At 38.6% G+C, this 19,813-nt stretch overlaps 1 protein-coding gene across 3 annotated transcripts in view; it reads right to left on the reverse strand.

Annotated features, from left to right (window-relative positions):
• Positions 1–19,813, reverse strand: part of fbxo11a (F-box protein 11a) — a 51,466-nt gene that overhangs the window by 19,686 nt on the left and 11,967 nt on the right. The window contains exons 1-2 of one of the 3 annotated variants that reach the window (XM_066680115.1): positions 10,806–11,162; positions 7,158–7,372 (exon numbers count right to left, since the gene is read on the reverse strand). The exons of 1 other annotated variant lie outside the window; for it this stretch is intronic. In XM_066680115.1, the coding sequence (XP_066536212.1) occupies positions 7,158–7,182 (25 nt within the window). In that variant the 5' untranslated portion in view covers positions 7,183–7,372; positions 10,806–11,162. Of the gene's footprint in view, positions 1–7,157; positions 7,373–10,805; positions 11,163–19,813 lie in introns of those variants that run through there. One more of the 3 variants, XM_066680114.1, reaches the window with a different exon arrangement.

A 19,813-nucleotide genomic window follows, 5' to 3' on the forward strand; every position in this document is an offset into this window, starting at 1 on the left:
ATTGAAAAGCAATCACAATCCAATCATAGCCCTCTAACAAATTTGGGGCGTGATTCTTCAAGGCTTCTTTAATTAAGACTGTGGTTCATGGATGCAAATGTAACCTATTAAACATTTGCAAGCACCAACAAAAGACACCCATTTTATTCATTATCTCAAGAAGAAAGACTGATGAAGTGTTCGTATAATTATTTTACATGTCCCTGAAACAAAGCTCAGTCAACCAGATTTCAGAACTGGTTGGCCAGTTAAGATTAGGCATTGACTTCTGACAGACAGTGTCACTAAGTTTAGCACAATGTGAGAACCACAACAAATTGCAAAGACTGATCCTTGGGCAAATACTCCTTTTATACCCATTTTACCTTCATTTCTTACTAGTTATCCTGTAATGTTCCATAACGGAAAAAATATATTTTACAAACCTTGCACTCATTTTGACCCTGCCTCCAAATTTATTTCTTGAGTGCACTGCAGGCATGAAATTCAAAATGTGTTTATAATTACAAAACTGTCAGATGATCAGCCAAAAACGTTGGAAGCTATTACATTACAAATGACATTCATTTATAGTGTAGTCTGTTAAAAGTTAGAGTCTGTTATTCTGTTAATGAAAAGTAACATATGACCGATTCTTGTTTGCATTCAATTTCTACAAAATATCGTTTGCGACATTTTCAGTAATGGGGTTTTTATGTCTGTAGCAGAGCTTACTCACTGTATGATGATATACCTGTTGCTAAGGGTGTAACGGTATTTGTATTCATACAGAATCATCATGGTTCATTGTACACAGACATACACAAGACTATTAGGCTAAACAAAGTAATTTCCCAAGTGCACATGCCACCCGGAAGCCTTTGGATTTGCCTGGTAAGTCGCTTTGGATAAAAGCGTCTGCCAAATGCATAAATGTATTGTGGGAAATGTGGTGGTTTAAAGGTACTGCTATGTTTACTGTTCTCTTATTTGTCTCCCACACCAGCTCCTCCTCTCTTTAATCTCTCACTGGAGCATAGGGAGTGACTCATACAGTTGTTTTTATTGCTCTTTATTCTTTAGAACTCACTGAAAAATCTTTAAAAATAACAAAATATAATTTGGAGCTGGAAACACTCCATTTCAAGTCATGAATTCATGGTGGATTGGATGAAGAAGATGTGTCTATATGAGGAACATCAAAATGCTAATTTTCATTTAAACATTACTCCATACAGCTGAGTAAAAGCAGTCAAACATGCTGTTGAACCTTTGCCTTCTGAATAGTATACTGTCAACATGGCAAGCAAACGTAAGTAGTACCCATTTAAACTGGAACTGCCTAAAAAATATGCTGACTTAAATATAATAAATGAACTAAAACTGGTCCATGCTGCTCAAACAGTTGCATGAAAAAGGAGCCAACCTGCCCTTGGTCCCCTCAACAACTGCAGTAAACGGAGCAAGTGACAAGCCTCACTGGACCTATTGGAATGAAGGTTAAGGGGCAAGTCGTGACACTAGTCCATCTTTCTGGACCCAAGGTGAAAGAGCCATGTGGCATTGCTTTGACTATAACTATGTTACCAAATGCCCAACTTACAGCAGCCCAAAAACATGCCATTGTTCTGCTTTTATTCCATTTTTCCTCTAAGGGGAAATATGCCTACTACAAAAAGAGTGTGTTCTGTAAAAGCCCAAAACAGGCCAAAAATTGACAAATTATAAACATTATTTGGAAATAAGATAACATAGCAAAGGGTGGCATGGTGGCACAACAGGGAGTGTCGCTGTCACACAGCTCAGGTGTCTTGGGGTTGTGGGTTCGAGCCACGCTCCAGGTGACTGACTGACTGAGGAGTGGTGCGTTTTCCCTGTGTCCACGTGGGTTCCCCCAAAAACACATGTTGGTAGGTGGATTGGCAACTTTAGTTTCCATAGATGTGAGTAAATGTTTGCGTGTGTATCGCCATATCAAGGACTGGCAGCCCCTCCAGCCTTGCACCCAGTGATTCTGGGTAGGCTCCAGACCCACTGCGACCCTGAACTGGATAAGCTGTTACAAAATGAATGATAGTGGTGTAAGTGATCATGGATTATGGATTACCCTCCACGGTCCAGGAGGGTGATTTACGCACGTGAACCATGGATCATTTGCCAAAGTTTAACTATAACTGCATGGAATCGAGATTTTGCGCCAAGGTTAATATTTCTTAATGCAGAGCCTTGGTGAAAACATACGAACTGGGGTGTGAGTGTTAGAAGTGAACAGAGCATCTGGTGAGAGAGCAGACATATATCTGTGTGAGACAAGGGGTCGCAAAGACACAGGCTGAGCGTAAAAAAGGAGAAATCTAGCAGTATATCCACCTCAGCGTGCTGAACACTAGTTTAATGTGTAACATAATGAAAGAAAATGAAATAGTAACAGAAAATACTGCAGCGTCAGCCATGGAAGATGCTGTATTTGCACAGCTCCATCCCTTTCACTGTTCTGGTTTTTTCTGGACTGTTTTTGGGGTGGTTTGCATGTTCACTGTAATGTTGCGGAATATGAGTGCACTTAGATTAACAAAGCACTTGTTAACTCTGCTTGACCCTATGCTTGTGTATTTGTGATGCATGTGTGAGATGGTTAAGTTCCCCATTTCTAAGGGATCAGGGCCATTTTGAAGTACTCTTTGACAATCGCTACAATATTTTAAATATTTTACACTTGTCTCCTTTTTTATTTTGGTGTTCTAAAAACTCAGTGACTCAAAACCCATGATCTGAACCAGGTGTTTTGTGATCTGTTACACCACTAATGAATGATAACAAAATGAGGTTATATTACTACATTATCCTTTCTGATAGATATTGAAATCTTGAATATAAAAATTATTTAAAATCTATTAAAACTATTTTAACAGATACCTCATAAATCACAACTATTTTAAATGCTAGGCTTCCTCTCTCTGCTCTGCAGGGAAATGACATTCAGGTGACTGCTAACTGCCTGAAAGTATGCAAGAGCAAATGTGCTAAAAAAATAAACAACTCAAATTACAAACACAATAAAAATTTAGACAAGTTCAATTTCAGCCACTTACACAACAGCCATTTTTCTCCTCAATCACACCATTTCACCATAAAAGAGACAGTACTTCTTAACATAAACAAACCAAAGAGAACTGCAGTTCCTCACAATGGTAGACGTCACCTTTAAGTGCAAGATGTTTACTTTTTAGTTCCAAGTGAGGGTGCCTACCCATTAAAGGCTGATGGATCAGAACCACACTCCTCAAATGTACTTCAGTTAGTGCTCTGCATCAGCTCTGTCAGCCTATTGCAGGGACATGCCAGGGTGTAGAAAAATATGTTCGGTGGAGCACTAAAAAATTCAAACCTGTTCAACTTTGCTGCAACAAATCTTGATATGCAAGCACAGTATCCAATAGAACAAGGGTGGGTGGGCACAAGCAGATGACGAATAAAATTCCAAATTATTGGACAGGTTAATTGGTGCTGTGAATTCTCTCCATTCTATAAAGGTGCCAGATTATAAACTTTCTCTCAAATCACGCTCAAGCGCACTCTGGCAGTGTGTGGTTGTATTCTGGTTTGTCAGGTTGTTGTTAGGTTTCTTTCAAATTGTCAAACTGTACAAACTCCGCCCATGCTCCAGCCAGGTACAAACTCTCTGGACAGACATGATCTGCATACGTATGTGTCCTTGCTTTGTCTAGAGTGTAGGCAGCATGAGGCAGAATATCCAGAGAACGTGAGGCAAATTCAGGACATATGACACATTCTAAAATCAAAAATATAAATATGTCAAAGAGTATTTAGCCATAATAAATAACACAGTGTCATAAATAACACTCCATAACTGCTGAAGACATCATGTTATAGGTTGATTCCTTTCCTGCACATATTATATATTTGATTGCACACATTTTATAAGTGTTTTTGACACTCCAAATATATATCCCATTGGTACATTCAAAATAGAACAACAAGTACTTTTTCCCTCTTTTTTGCAACATGGCAGTGATCTGATGTGTCCTTTTACAAGTTCCATAAACAGTAATGGCATTACTCGGTGTACTCCCACCAAGCACTCCAGTAAAAATACTGGTACACCAACATTTTCATATAATGATTCAATAAGATCATCTTATGGAGTAAATGCATTATATAAAATCATTCATGCAGACACTGCCAGCAGGTTTTGTTCACGTCATGTTCACATCAACCAGTGAACAGGGAAAAAACAGGGCAGAAAATCAATCTCTGTTATTTTTACCATAACCTTTTTTTGCCAGACAAACTGGTCTGAGAATTTCTTTAACTGCTGAACTTGTGGATTTTCACACAAGTTTAAAGGAACACTATGTAATATTTTCACCTTCAAAAGGCACCTTCGGGCGGCATGGTGGCTTGGTGATTGGCATGTTCGCCACCCAGCGCTGGGATCTTGGGTTCAAGTGCTATTTGGGTGGAGCTTCCACGCCTTCTCCATGTCTGTGTGGGTTTCTTCTGGGGTCTCCGGTATCCTCCCATAGTCCAAAAACATGGAGGTTAGGTGAAATGGCTTCTCTAATAATTATGCTGGTGTGAGTGAATGAGTTTGTATGTGAAAGAATGTCTGGATGTGTGAGTGAATGTGTGTGCACCCAGATATGGATTGGCACTCTGTCCTGGGTGAAATCCTAGTGCCCGATGCAGTCCTTCAGGTGGACGGCCGTTCCTGGTTAAGAGTACATTGTGCGTTTTTGGCTGGCGCATCTTGCCAATGAGTTTGTGGATTGAGTCTTGAAAGGAATGGCGTTCTGAGCAGTATTGTTTGTAAAGTATCCTTGGGTGTCTAGAAATGCGCTATATAAGCGTAACGATAAATAAAAATAAATTAAACAAAATCTCTGTGATGCTGCAGTGATCTCTAGGCTCAGCACTACAAAATGTTACCATGTTCCTTTAAATGCTGTGTTTAATAAAATACAATGATAAACAATCCATCAGTATTGACAACATCACAAGTTATTTTACTGTGCTGTAAGAAAAGTTTATGAATTTATTGCTATTCAAACCTTAAACAATTACACATTTTAATGGTTTATTCCAGAAAATTCTCCCTATATCGTAAACTATAAAAGTCGAGACTTCATAGACATAAAAGCCATAGTTTGACAGCTGTAGTGCACTCTGTAAGGAGATTTAAGATGTGACGTGTCCCAATTCCATTCACCCTGCGTAGTGCCTAATTTCATCTGAATGTTTCTGAACAGTCAAAATGTTCCTATTTATGTTTTTTTTTGGGTCCCTTCAACTTGCATCAATCTTTCAATGAAAAGATATGACATGATAAAAACAAATTTTCATGGAGTCTGTATATCTTCGCGTTGTGTGTTCAGGCTATACTTAACATTCTAATAACTTATATAGGCCATTACCATGTTCTATATTAAGCAATTGCAATATTCCACAGGTTTTTTGATAAAAGAACACCAATTATTGACAAAAACATCTGAATTCACATAAGCCAAATGTAGCCTAACTATACAGCAACAGAAAAATAAGAAATACAAACCTCTCTCAAAAGACAGCACCATTCATTCATTCATTCATTATCTGTAACCGTTTATCCAGTTCAGGGTTGCGGTGGGTCCAGAGCCTACCCGGAATCACTGGTGGGCGCAAGGCAGGAACACACCCTGGAGGGGGCGCCAGTCCATCACAGGGTGACACACACTCACACATATGGACACTTTTGAGTCACCAATCCACCTACCAGCATGTGTTTTTGGACCGTGGGAGGAACCCGGAGCACCTGGAGGAAACCCACACGGACACAGGGAGAACACACTAAACTCCTCATAGACAGTCACCCGAGCAGGACTTAGAGACTCGAACCCCCAATATATATATATATATTGTCTATGGCCAATCCATCCATCCATTATCTGTAGCCGCTTATCCAATTTACGGTCGCAGGGGGTCCAGAGCCTACCTGGAATCATCGGGGGCAAGGCGGGAATACACCCTGGAGGGGACGCCAGTCCTTCACAAAGGGCAACACAGACACATTCACTCACACCTACGGACACTTTCGAGTCACCAATTCACCTGCAACGTGTGTTTTTGGACTGTGGGAGGAAACCGGAGCACCCGGAGGAAACCCACGCGGACACGGGGAGAACACACCAACTCCTCAGAGACAGTCACCTGGAGCAGGAATCGAACCCACAACCTCCAGGCCCCTGGAGCTGTGTGACTGCGACACTACCTGCTGCGCCACCGTGCCGCCCTCTATGGCCAATATTCATTTGAATTAGTTTTGCATTGCATCTTGTAATCAATATTAGCAGCAACATCAGTTTCTATATATATTCATTCATTCATTCATTTTTTCATATATTCATTCATTCATCTCATATCCCCTCATTGACAGTGACACTAATGCCACTTTTCCACTGCATGGAACCTACACCGCTCTACTCAACTTGGCAAGGCTCTTTTGCTTTACCACTGGCCAAATCTGGTACCTTGTTCCTGGAACCAAGTACGTGTTTTTGTTGTTTGTGATTTTCAAAGCCAGCGATTCCTGTTAGAGACTAGTTTTGCGACATCATCGGCTCCATTTCGCAGGGGAACCTTGCTAGTGGAAAAGCGACAAGCTTTAAACATGCCGTGCCAAGCCGTGTCGAGTAGAGCTGAACCCATGTGGTGAAAAAGCACCATAAATGGATCTCAAACCCAAAACTCCAGGACGTGGGAGATGTGTGAGACCGCGCCACCATGCCTCAGTAGTTTCGATATTTAATTTTAAAAACATCCATCACACAACTCTACTTCAAACTTTCTATTTAACATGATTGCACTCTGTCCTTCTGTCATACAAAATAATGTGTCAGCATAAAGATTTTGAATACATGATTCAATGCTTGTGTCATAAATTAAAATAATGAGATGTAGATATGTCAATAAGTTATTAACACAATAATAACTCAATGCAACAAAGAAAATTTCAAAATAACATTCTTCACCATTCCTAAAGAAACTGGTCTTTGCATGATTAGGGTGCCACTTAATAAATAAAAAACATAATATAAATAAAACATTCTAGAATCAACATCTTTCACACTGTCTACACTTAATATTTTACTACAAACTGTTATTTCTTAAATGGAGATTACCTTCTTCAAGAGAGCAGGTTGCCATTCTGTACACAAGATCCTCAGTGACTGGGGCCAGGCCAACCAAAGCAGAAAAAGCCAGCACAGCCCTGTTGCTCTGGCAGCATGGGGCTCTCCAGGGCTACTCAGTGCAGTAACCACTACAAACACAAGGTGTCTGACCAACCACTGCAACACAACAGCATCTCCATGTGTCTTCTAAACACAGGACCCCACTAAATAAGAACATACCGGAAGAAGATACTCAATACAGTTTCAAGTTACTGATATATTTTAATTCCCGAAATTAATACAAAATATTAACAAAAATTATATTTTTTAATCTTATGCTGTGTGGTGTGCTTTTCTATGCCATATAATTTTGCCCCATATTAAATATTTTACACCATATAAAAATCATCAAATTGGGCAGGTTTAGCCACAAAATTTTAGAGAACTAGTTATGTAGCTAAAGCACTGGTGATGTACCTTCTGTGTTTCCCTGTGTATTTTGCGGCGGAAACCCACAGCTATTTAAATATTGCCACGTCAGAGAAATGGAGAAATAGAGGAAAGAAAGAAAGGTAGATTAAACTAGCTAATGTTAAGTTAGATAAGATTTACAGTTGAAAACATTTAGAATGTTACTTTCAGTTTAACACATACTGCCTAATGAATGGAGCCTGTTTAGATTCTACATATAAGCTTTATAAAGGCTAATGTGTTATTTTTTACAACTAATTGATCATATGACAAAGTTTGACTCCAACATTCATTTAGTAAATTAAGAGATTTTAATTCAGCAATCGTCAAAACTACACAGATAATTATAATAAAAGATAAAAGATTCCTCTGTCCAGTTTGTCATTTATGCTACACCTACTTTCTCCCTATCCAAAAAATTACTAGTATTTTAACTTGTAATTTATAACAGAATATTGTTGCAAGTGTATGTATTCCTCTTCACTTTTTAATGCATTTTACGCCACACTGGTTGGGGGTGGGGGGGTGTTGGGGGTGCCTGCTACAGCTGCTACAAAATTCTAGAGGAAACACTGAAGACAGATAATACTGTATTATGGTTCCTTTCCAACCATTTTAGCTTCTATAAACTGAGCTTTCTACAAAGTAAAGATTTACAATGCTGGTGGGCTCTTCCACCAAAGCTTATGCTAAGTGAGGCCAATGCTCAGCTCATTTGGCCCATAATAGGCTTCAAATGTCTCATTTCTTAGGAGAAAAGGGAATCACACCTATCAGCAAAATGCACAGATAGCTAGCTACAGCAGAACACCAAATATATATTTACTTGTATTTTAAATGCACGCTGCAAAATCTTATTCAATTTCACTGAAAAAAGGAACAAAAATTATTAATTTGTCTATAAATATTCCTTTTATTATTTTTTTTTATGTTTTACCCACTTGTTTTATAAATGTGATCAGACAGGACACTACAGACTGGGCATTTGTAAAATATGTATGTTCAAGGCTATGTTTTGTTCAAATTTCGGGCAGGCAGAACTGTGCTTTCTAAGGCTGACACAAAGCAACAAGAAATATTTAGTCTGATTTGCTTTCTGATACTTATTGATTTGTCAAGACTTGCGGTTGTGATTTTACATGAACCCAACATATTTAAAAGAGAACGTGAATGCATCTGGAGGGCAGCTCAATAAGCCAACAACTAGATCATTGGCTTAGACTGACTAGCAGTCAGCAGGCTGTCTTCAAGGTCTGAGAGAAACTAATGCCAAGGCCACTCTGAGTCAGTGACGCTTAATCCAACATTATTATTTCTGAGCATTATTTTATTTTCTTTCTGATAAATGTCTATGGTGAGGGTTTCCACATCATCCCTAATTCACGTGATCTTGGCAAGTACGCTAACCACAAGTGGAAGCATAGCCTATATTGCATATGCAGACAAAGTGAAGAGGAATAGCACTTACTTGTTTCACAACATGACATTACCAGATTAAAACAGGGAGGGCTAAGAGTTTTACTATTCTGTATTATTTAACATTTCCACATGATATTAATGTTTAAATATGTCCCCACTCAGGGGTGCATTGTGATTCAATGAAAAAAAAATTTGAGATGGACAAAAGTCACAAGAAATGTAAAATCTGGTCGATCTGTCCTTGCCTTTATTTAGCCCAAAATTAGAGCTGAAATTTGGGCTGCTTGGTCCATTGCATTTGGTTCAAATTTAGCCTAAGACAGACAGATGTCACATACCACATTTCTACCAATTTTAGGCGTAAAGGGCATTATTTGTACTCGTCTTTTCTCCTTTCATTTTCAACCAAATATAAACATTGTTTAGACAGCTGGCCAATGCTCTTCCGAAGAGCTTTAGCTAGGTGGGAGTGGACTAACTGGATGGAACCAACAAAATAAAGTGATGTTCAAGATGGAAATCGTCTTTTGAAATGTAAGAATTTTGTAGAATATTGTTGATTTGGGAGCAACAAAAATGTCTATACTGATTTCAGGCTGATAAAACGTTCTTACAAAAAGAAATTTCGTCTCTAGGGTTTTGCTTCATAGCAATGCAAATTTACAAGAGCAAATAATTTACACAAAATAATGTCAAAATACTGTCATGAAGTGGGTTTGGGGAGGGGGGAAAACGAAAAAACAAAAAAAAAACAAAAAAAAAACACACAGGTCTTAATTTAACAAACCCATGAAATATAATTCCTCACATTGACTCTATTGAAAACGCTGACTTGCTTATAGTATGTGTACAGTCCTGTGTTAAGATGTTTTGTATTGCTTAACCGAAGGACAATATTCGTCCATGACCACATTTCCACTGTACCGAAACACTAGGAAACCAGGGAGTCCTACGTTCATCTCGTCAACCACTGTGCGCAATCGTTTTTCTTTCCTTCGCAGTACAGTACTCTAGACCTTCTTACAGACCACAACAACTTAAAATAAACCTTCCGCTGCGAAACGAACTAAAGCGAATATGTTCCACACTAATGAAATCTCAGAAATTAAAAACTAACCAGATATGTCAGATTTCCTGAGGTTTAACGTTAGCCTGACAGCAGGCTAACGTTATGTCTTAGCATAGAAGCTAATAAAAACACTACAACATGGTTTATCCAAAAGTATAAACGCTTATTTCTCCCAATTAATCTAGCACAAGGCGCAGCGTTGGTCTGAATAATTTAAAGAAGCGCGAAATTTGTTTGGTAGCCAATATTTCAATGGTGAGCAAGTTAGCTTGCCTAAACTGTGTTAAGCTGTGGTCTCAGTTGGTCTGAGCTAACGGCAAGCGAAGATGAAGAAAGCGCAAGAAAACAAGGTCTGATTCGAAACGTATTACGAAATGGACACTATTACGCTACGGTGTCAAAACACTTAATTTAATTAACGACTGTATACTAAAACCCACTGCTACTTATGCGTTTTAGACTCATAAGTGGTTTAGAAACCTATGCGAAACAAAGCGCGGCCTGGGCTCCTCGGGGCCCAGCAGAAACCTCGGTGTTTCCTAGTTCCCCACCATTACCACAACTACCTGCCTTGTCATCTATAAAATACTTGACAAGACACAAAGAAAGCAGCTGCTAATCAATGAGCAATGAGTCTGCTGATATCCCATCGGTTTACCGTGGTGTGTGGAACTAAAAATGAAGACATTGTCACAAACCTCTTTCTTGGTTGTTTCTTTCCGGCTGCACCGGGCGCGGCCTCGACACTCGCCTTGGTCTCCGATTCGTGGCTCTGACGGAGTTCATTTGGGAGCTTATTATTCAAAAGGATCGCTACAACCCTTCCTTATCTTCTAAGACACCGCTCAAAGCGAGAAGTAGAACATGAACCCAAATATCATTGCACTGCTAAGCGCCCGTCTCTTCCCCGAAAACGCGTAGTGTGTTTTTCCTCCTTTCACACCCTGATCACTCCAGCTCTAGCTCCGTTTTCGATTCTCTTTGGCAGGAGGAGCCATTTACTCCCAGGAACAAACGCTCTGAAACGGAATCACATGCAAGCCTTGCACCAATCGCAGAAACGGTTCTGTAGACTCTGACCGTGCCTACAAAACGGGAATGCCCTTTTCATGTATAACAGTGATCAAGTATTTTCAGTGCGTCGGGGTAAACGACTGGGAGACTATTTCTTTTGAAACTTCGCATCTGCTTCTGTAGTTAGTGACGCATTAGTGTCAATTTTCGATTACATTTTAGACTCTGGGTCTACAACTCTAAAACCTTTCCACTTATTAATTGACCTCAATACTTTTAAGCAGGCCATTAAAGGAACAATACAAAATGTTTAATCAATAATTATTAGGGTTCAAGCACTCAGTGCGAAGAACCCTATTGCTTTTGTTACGGTTTTTCATATTATTCTTTTTCTCCTGTAGAAGTTATTGTGCGGAAGAGACCGTAGGTCGTACAGACTCCCCACTTGGAGGGTAGATGTAGTTTGTGTGCATCTCGGAGGACAACAAAAATTACACTGATTGGCCTAATGGTGGCGCTATAGTGAAGCGAAAGGCGTTTAGGTTCATATCTCCTAAACCGTGAGGTGTAGAGACGAGATTTATTTTTCCTGATTCCTTGAGTAATGACAAACCAAAAACGGATTAGTCAAAATTAAGTTCCACCCACTTTAATTTCGCGCTAATTTGCATAATTTGCAAAACCTACTTTTGCGAACTAGTCCGGGGATTTTTGTCCAATTCTCTTGAGCTTGGTGCCAAAATGTTTGCTGGAGTCTGAAGGTTAATAATTATCAAAAAAAAAGTTTAAATTTCGATTCAATATGGCCGCCATATGCAAATGAACCTCTTCGGCCTATCGTATGTTTTACTTACAAATTTATAACAATTTCATACTTTACTCAAATGTGTTCAAATGTAATATTCTGCTTCCAGATATGATTCTGAGGTAGCATGTCAAAGGAGGAGCCAATATTCATATAGGGGGCGCTGTAAATGCTACAAGTTTACATCTCAGTATCCGCAAGGCGGATCAGACCGCCGTTTGACATGCTGCTTCTGTGGGCAAGGCTATAAAAGGAAAATTAAGGACAATTCGATTCTGGCAGAATTGTGATCTTCATTGGCCAATTAGCTGTCAGCAGCTGTTTGCCAATCATCATGGTATTTGAATGGTATGTCCTTGGTGGCACTTCCTAAGTGCATAAAAATTTTCGTAATTATAGCCACTAGGACTATATAAAGGATATATGATATATCTCAGTGAAAAGTAAGCGTATCAACACGCAGTTTACTTTTCTGCATACTCTGCAGAGGGCCTGAAAACTTTGTAATTGCAAGTGCTGTCAAAAAATGCATCGTATTTTCTCAATCGCCAGTTGTTTGAAATTGATTCTTTTCGAACTAGTCTCTGGAATTTTGCTCTATTCCCAAACAATTAACCTTGTTAGAATCTGCAGAGTCTGTAGGTCAATAATTATCAAAAAAAGTTCAACATTTGGACAAACTTTTGTTGTAATATATCAAGTAATCAAAATGTGTGGAGCTTTAAACATTGTTTCAGCTGTAACTCAAACAAATTAAGTCCAGTCCTGAACAAATTTGACATACCTATGTAGGGCCTTTCTCTGAAGAAGCATGCACGATATGATTCAAATCCACCTAAAGGGGGCGCTACAATTGGACAATAAATGATTAAATGAGCTTTTTTGTGTTATAGCACCATCTAGGATTGCAGTGGCACCACAATTTAATCATGTCATCTGATCCTCATACTGATCAAGCATGTGCAGTTTTGAAATTTTTGGGGAAAGCGTTTTGAGTTATAGGTGCTTTTGTGATTTGTAGAATTCATGCTGGAGCTCTATTATTGGGAGGGGCCTGTAAGCCACATAGTGATGAAAGTTCAACATTTTATTGATAAATATTATATGTCAGGTCTTTAGGATTCGGCTAATACCACATATGTCCATGTTAGGAAAATATCCATAGATTAGTACTCCCTTAAATAGTTCTGTATGTGCATTTCTAACATGAAAGACTATAACTGCTTAGCAACACTATACTACAGTAGTACATTCTTTCACCACCAGATAGAACTACAAAACTAAATATTGTTTTGTTGATCTATATGGAGGTTAAGATCCTTTTCACGTGTACAAGTCAATGGTCATACCATATGAATATGAATATTTATCATAATTAAATATTATAAAGTCACCTATACCTCTTCAAGTGGCCATTTACCCTCACTCAGTACATCAGAAAAAAACAAACCATAACAAAATGTATTTCCTGATCAGTTATAATCATCAAATTAAAAGAAATAAACACTTGAGATATATCAGTCTGTGTGTAATAAATGAGTATAATATACAAGTTTAACTCTTTGAATGGAATTACTGAAATAAATCAACTTTTTCATGATATTCTAATTTTATGATCAGCACCTTTAATATACAAGTTTATAGTATATAATGTATATAGTAATATACAGTATTACTATTCTGAAGGAGTCTGTCCGATTTTAAAAGCACTGCTCACACATTACATACATCACACAAAGGCCCTCTGACATCGCACACATCACACAGAAACAAACACACCTCAGAGACTGTAGAACACACGTCACAAACACAAGCACCTATTACAAATAATCTGACACTGCACATACCGACTTGGCTCAGTGTCTAACAATTTTACCATAGCCACAAATGTCAATACATCCTCTCACAATCAATTCATAGTACAGGAGTTGTCAGATTTGACTTGACTGCCATATTAAGCCAGTTAGTGCTTGAACGAGCAGATAGCCGCTAGCAGCTCTAGTTTTGATTAATTTTGTATAATGTCCAGGGGATATTCCACAAATCAGGATTCTTAAAGGCACTGTCTAGGATTGTGGGGAAACGTTGATCTCCCTGGTTTGTTTACATTCAGTTTGCCAAGTATATTAAACACAGAACGGTATGTTTGAGGACATAAACGACTGTTGTTCGTACTTGGCTGGAATTTAACTTGCTTGTTTTGTAGCACTTTCGGTCTATGTTAACTTTAATGCAGTTTGCACTGTCCTAAATTTAGTCAGTTCAATCTTCTGGCATTTCAAAAACAGGTAAGGCCAAAATACATACCCTTGTCATTGGAAGGTCTGGAGAAGCTTATAGTGCAGCTATATAGTATTCTAAACACACTAACACCACAAAATGCCTCACCAACACAAAGACACACACACACACACAAAATAAGACAAATTCAGCAGTCCTTCTCTCTCTGTGAGATACAATATGTGTGTAAATGTTGCCAAGTTCCAAGCAGTTCTATTAAGCTAGCGGAGTAACATAATTAACGCAGAGCCAAACACAGCCACAGAAACAAACCCAGCGTTTTTATGTCTTATTACCCAATAATTCAGCCATGGATCATGCTGAAGAACATACGGTTCTTTGGTTCCAGTTGGGAACTAATTTTTTTGGATCCCAAATCAGTTTATGTCGGTAGAACGGTTTCAAATTTAGTTCACAAACTGGAATGGCTGAATTAACAACAGACAGTAGAGAAGCGCCACCTTAAGTTCTCTGTGAAATATGGTTGAACTAATAGTTCCTACAACATTAGGAGTTAGTCAGTCATTAAAGAAAAATGTCTTTTCTAGGCTGGCCCAGTAGAAGGTCCAGCAAATATAAGTCTATATTAACCATATGGAGCAGGGATAGAACAATTTTCTCTCTGCTCACAGCAGAGAGACAGCTTCTGGACATTTTTAAAGACCTCAGAACGTTGAAAACAAGAATGAGGATATTGCATATTAGACCAGTGTAAAGCACACAAACCAACTGGAGAGACTAGCAAGTGGTCAGAATCATCATCATAATTTTTTGAAGAGGTTTTTGATTAAAATCGTGAACATCACTTTTAAGTCCAAGGAAAGCCCCTCAGATCTGTTTCTATTTGAAGGGCTTACCTATTCAGTTATCTGAATTCAGTTATTTGGCTAACCTGAGAAATGTTTTGCTCTGTAAAAACCATCCCAGGGTATTAGAGAAAACAGTAAATAAAAAATAATACAATTAAAGATACAATATCTTTATCTTGGTTTCAACAATTGAAGTTCTCTGCATTGTCTAAAAAAACCTCCAGATGCCTCTGCCATAAGCAGAGCATGAGAGAGAGCCTAGCATGCAGGGCCGATTTTTTTTTTCTTTACTCATTTACAGACACTGGTGCTTTGTAAACACAGTGGACTGTTTTTGAGTATGCAAACAGAGTGGAGAGCTAGCAAATGTTGAGGAAACATCTTCTGACTTTTATAAAAAGTTTTTTTTGTTTGTTTGTTTTTGTTTTTTTTTTTTACAATTGTATACCTCACTTCAATGTGTATACAAATTGCTTTGTAATTTTAGGGTGAAACAGTTTGGCCATAGATTGTTTATTAATTAATTCATTGTCTGCAACTGTTTATCCAGTTCAGGGCTGCGGAGTGTCCGAAGCCTACCCAGAATCATTGGGCACAAGGCAGGAACACACCCTGGAGGGGCTCCATTCCTTCACAAGGTGACACACACACACACATACACACACACACACACACACACACACACACACACACACACACATTTGTTATTTATAAAGTACATTTTGCTTATTTAAAAACACATTTAAAAAATGGTGTGTTTTTTGGGGGGCTAGAACGGATTAATAGTATTCCAATTCATTTTAATGGGGAAATTTAATTTGATGTACAAGCCCCCCGTTCACCCAGTATATTTATTTGTTTTTGGTTTTATGTCACATATTAAGTCATTCATTCATTTATTTATTTATTTATTTATTTGTCGTTTTTACTTTCCTAATTTTTTCTTTCTTCCACTTTTATAAATTAATTAATTATTTTTTTTTATTTTGGCAGGTTTGGTCCTCCATATACCTACTGCATATATGTTTGTATGAATAGGTTTTGGCACAATAGGCTAAATTCCAAATTTTGTCACTTTTAATGGAGAAGTAGTAAACAGCTTTTCAGCTAATCCAATATTAAATACACTGGGTCTGTCCCAAAAGCTAGTGAGCTGCCTAGCTAGAAAGCATTTTAATGGTCTGTTATGGAGGTATATTTGGTGCAAAACCCCTGAGCATCTGTGACAGTGAAATTTGCAGTTATAGAAAATAGTCACACATATGTATCAACAAATTTGATGACACAGGCCCTATCACTTTAGACAATTTAAAAATATTGTATTATTTATTATTGCCTTAGAGCACCATTTCTCAAAGTGTGGGGCGGGCCCTACTAGTGGGGCGTGTATGTATTGCAAGTGGGACGAATTCTTAATTAATGCCTTACTGTTTTGCCTGAGAAGCTTACTCAATAAAAAGCACCCACTCATTGGATTCATTAATAGCCCTTAAACATACTAACATAGCATAAGGTAGGAGACCAGAAAAACGTAGACTGCCTGGAACTAAAATATGCTTTATTTGCAAACATTTATTTTGAAAATGTGCCACAGAGATTAATGCGATTTGGCAGCGAGTCCGAAACACGATGGGTCTTCTTTCAGCCTTTGTTCCACAACTACATATCTCTGCAGACCGGAGGCCAGTAAGTGGGAGGGGCGTACGCAATAAGTGGGCGGAAACCAAAAAAGTGGGAGGGGCGTACGCAGCAAGCGGGCAGAAACCAGCAAGTGGGCGATCTATGTTTTGTGGGAAGGCGAATGTAGGAAAAGTAGCCTTTGTGATTTAAAAAAGGGCATAGTTTCTCTCCAACAGAACTAGGTACCCTCTACTAGTTAAGTAGTTTAAAATATTAGGTTTCAGTGAAAACGAAATACATAGCACTTCTGATATTTTAATTATATATTTTTGGTAATCTGATTATTACTACGGAGTTTTAGGGCCACAGCGTTGAAAAAAAAAAAAACAAGATTCCGAGATTAAAGTCAGAATTCCGAGAAAAAAGTCGGAATAATTCTGAGAAAAAAAGTCGGAATAATTCTGAGGAAAATGTCGGAATAATTCTGAGAAAAAAGTCGGAATAATTCTGAGAAAAAATCTCGGAATAATTCTGAGAAAAAAGTCGGAATAATTCTCGGAAAAAAACTCGGAATACTTCTGAGAAAAAATCTCGGAATAATTCGCTGTGTATAATGGAGCAGACACAGTGTAACTGGAATGCAGTGTGTTGCTTAAGTCCTGCTATGGTATAGATTTCAGGAATAAACACTCTTCTCTTCCACATCAGGGCCACAGTGCGATTAGTATTTAAACCCTGAATTGGTGCACGAAACCATGGCATGTAGTTTCACATGATACAATTAATGATCACGAAAATGATGGATCAAGAGCGAATAGAACTCCGGCGCCCACGAGGCTCCATTGCATTACCGCTCGGACTCGTACAAAAAACTATAGCCTTATGCATGAATTATTTATTAAACGCATTCACACGACATGACGCAGCCCCTGACTGAGATGCATAAAGGCTTTATTTTTTTTCCGACTTTTTTTCTCAGAATTATTCCGACTTTTTTTCTCAGAATTATTCCGAGATTTTTTCTCAGAATTATTCCGAGTTTTATTCTCAGAATTATTGCGAGTTTTTTTTCTCGGAATTCTGACTTTAATCTCGGAATCTTTTTTTTTTTTTTTTTTTTTTTTTTTTTTTTTTTTTTTAACGTTGTGGCCCTAAAACTCCGTCGTAAAAGTCAGAATTCCGAGAAAAAAGCTCGGAATTATTCTGAGAAAAAATCTCGGAATAATTCGCTGCGTATAATGGAGCAGACACAGTGTAAAAGTGTAGAACTCCGGCGCCTACGAGGCTCCATCGTGTTACGGCTCGGACTCGTACAAAAAAAATAAAGCCTTTATGCATCTCAGTCAGGGGCTGCGTCATGTCGTGTGAATACGTTTAATAAATATTTCATGCATAAGGCTGTAGTTTATTGTACGAGTCCGAGCCGTAACGCGATGGAGCCTCGTGGGCGCCGGAGTTCTACTCTGTTATACTGTGTCTGCTCCATTATACGCAGCGAATTATTCCGAGATTTTTTCTCAGAATTATTCCGATCCATCATTTTCGTGATCATTAATTGTATCATGTGAAACTACATGCCCTGGGTTCTTGCACTGATTCAGGGTTTAAACACTAATCGCACTGTGGCCCTGATGTGGAAGAGAAGAGTGTTTATTCCTGAAATCTATACCACAACATAACTTAAGCAACACATTGCATTCCACAGTTACACTGGGTGTCTGCTCAAATTATACGCAGCGAATTATTCCGAGATTTTTTCTCAGAATTATTCCGAGTTTTTTTTCTCGGAATTCTGACTTTAATCTCGGATTTTTTTTTAACGCTGTGGCCCTAAAACTCCGTCGTAGACTTTAATCTCGGAATCTTGTTTTTTTTTTTTTTTTCAACGCTGTGGCCCTAAAACACCGTCGTAGATTTATATGCTGCTTGGGCCGATGGCCGACAAACATTTCAAGCTAAAGGCAAACGTGTAACAAGGAAAACTGATCTGTGAGAACTGGGGTGCGGAGCCATGTTCAGTCAAAAATCAAAACAAAATAAAAACACACACAATGAGTAAACAGAGGCTGAAATTATCGCCGTCGTTGTTGTGCTTTTCAAACCCGCAAATCTTGTTAGAGACGGGAGCTCTGCTGGTGGAAAAGCGACAAGCTTTAAGCGAGTTGACTAGAGCGGCACTTATGCGGTGGAAAAGCCCCACCCTAAAGAGCTTAAGGTGGATTTATGTGCTTGTACAAATGAGGTCCCCTGTGAAGTACAGTTTATGACAAAAGTTGTATGAAGACGCAAGAGAATGAAAGAGCTCGCGAGACTTGAGTGGAATGTGCGAGAGCCAGCGAGCCAGTGTGTGCGAGACCGAGTGCAGATATGTGTGTGAGTTATTCAGATATTCTGTTGCAGTAATTGCATTCTCTGGTCAATAGATGGCAACTTATGAACATGACTTCAATATTCATTCACTATCTGTAACCGCTTATTCAGGGTCGCGGTGGGTCCAGAGCCTACCTGGAATCATTGGGCGCCAGTCCTTCACAGGACAACACACACACACACACATTTTTGAGTCGCCAGTCGTGTGTTTTTGGACTGTGGGAGGAAATAAATTGTACCAACGTGTGTTTTTGGACTGTGGGAGGAAACCGGAGCACACGGAGGAAACCCACGCAGAGACGGAGAGAACACATCAACTCCTCACAGACAGTCACCGGAGCGGGAATCGAACCCACAACCTCCAGGCCCCTGCGACAATACCTGCTGCGCCACCGTGCCTTCAATACCTTGGAAATATTACACGTTTGGCTTCGTGGGCATCAATCTCAATGACATTTTAGAAAAAAGCTCAAAAACTCACGACTACAAATATTTGTAAGTGACTTTACTGAAAATGTAAAACCAAAGTCCACTATAATATGCAGACCTGGCAACTTTTACATGACGCTAAAATGGGCTATGTAAGTCAGCTACGTTTTGACTAGTCAGATTAATAATTTAAGATCTCTACAAACATATTCTGACTAGTCAGAATTATCATTTAAGATATCAGAAGTACAAAAGGTGAATATGGGAAGCCATTTTAGCTTTTAATATTTTTTTTCTTGCTATCAAGAATTCAATTATTACTAGTAAAAAAAGCTATTTTTGCTAGTAAGAATTTAATTGTCACTAGTGAAAATTTAAT

Source organism: Hoplias malabaricus, chromosome 8 (assembly GCF_029633855.1).
Source record: "Hoplias malabaricus isolate fHopMal1 chromosome 8, fHopMal1.hap1, whole genome shotgun sequence".
Lineage (NCBI taxonomy): Eukaryota > Metazoa > Chordata > Actinopteri > Characiformes > Erythrinidae > Hoplias > Hoplias malabaricus.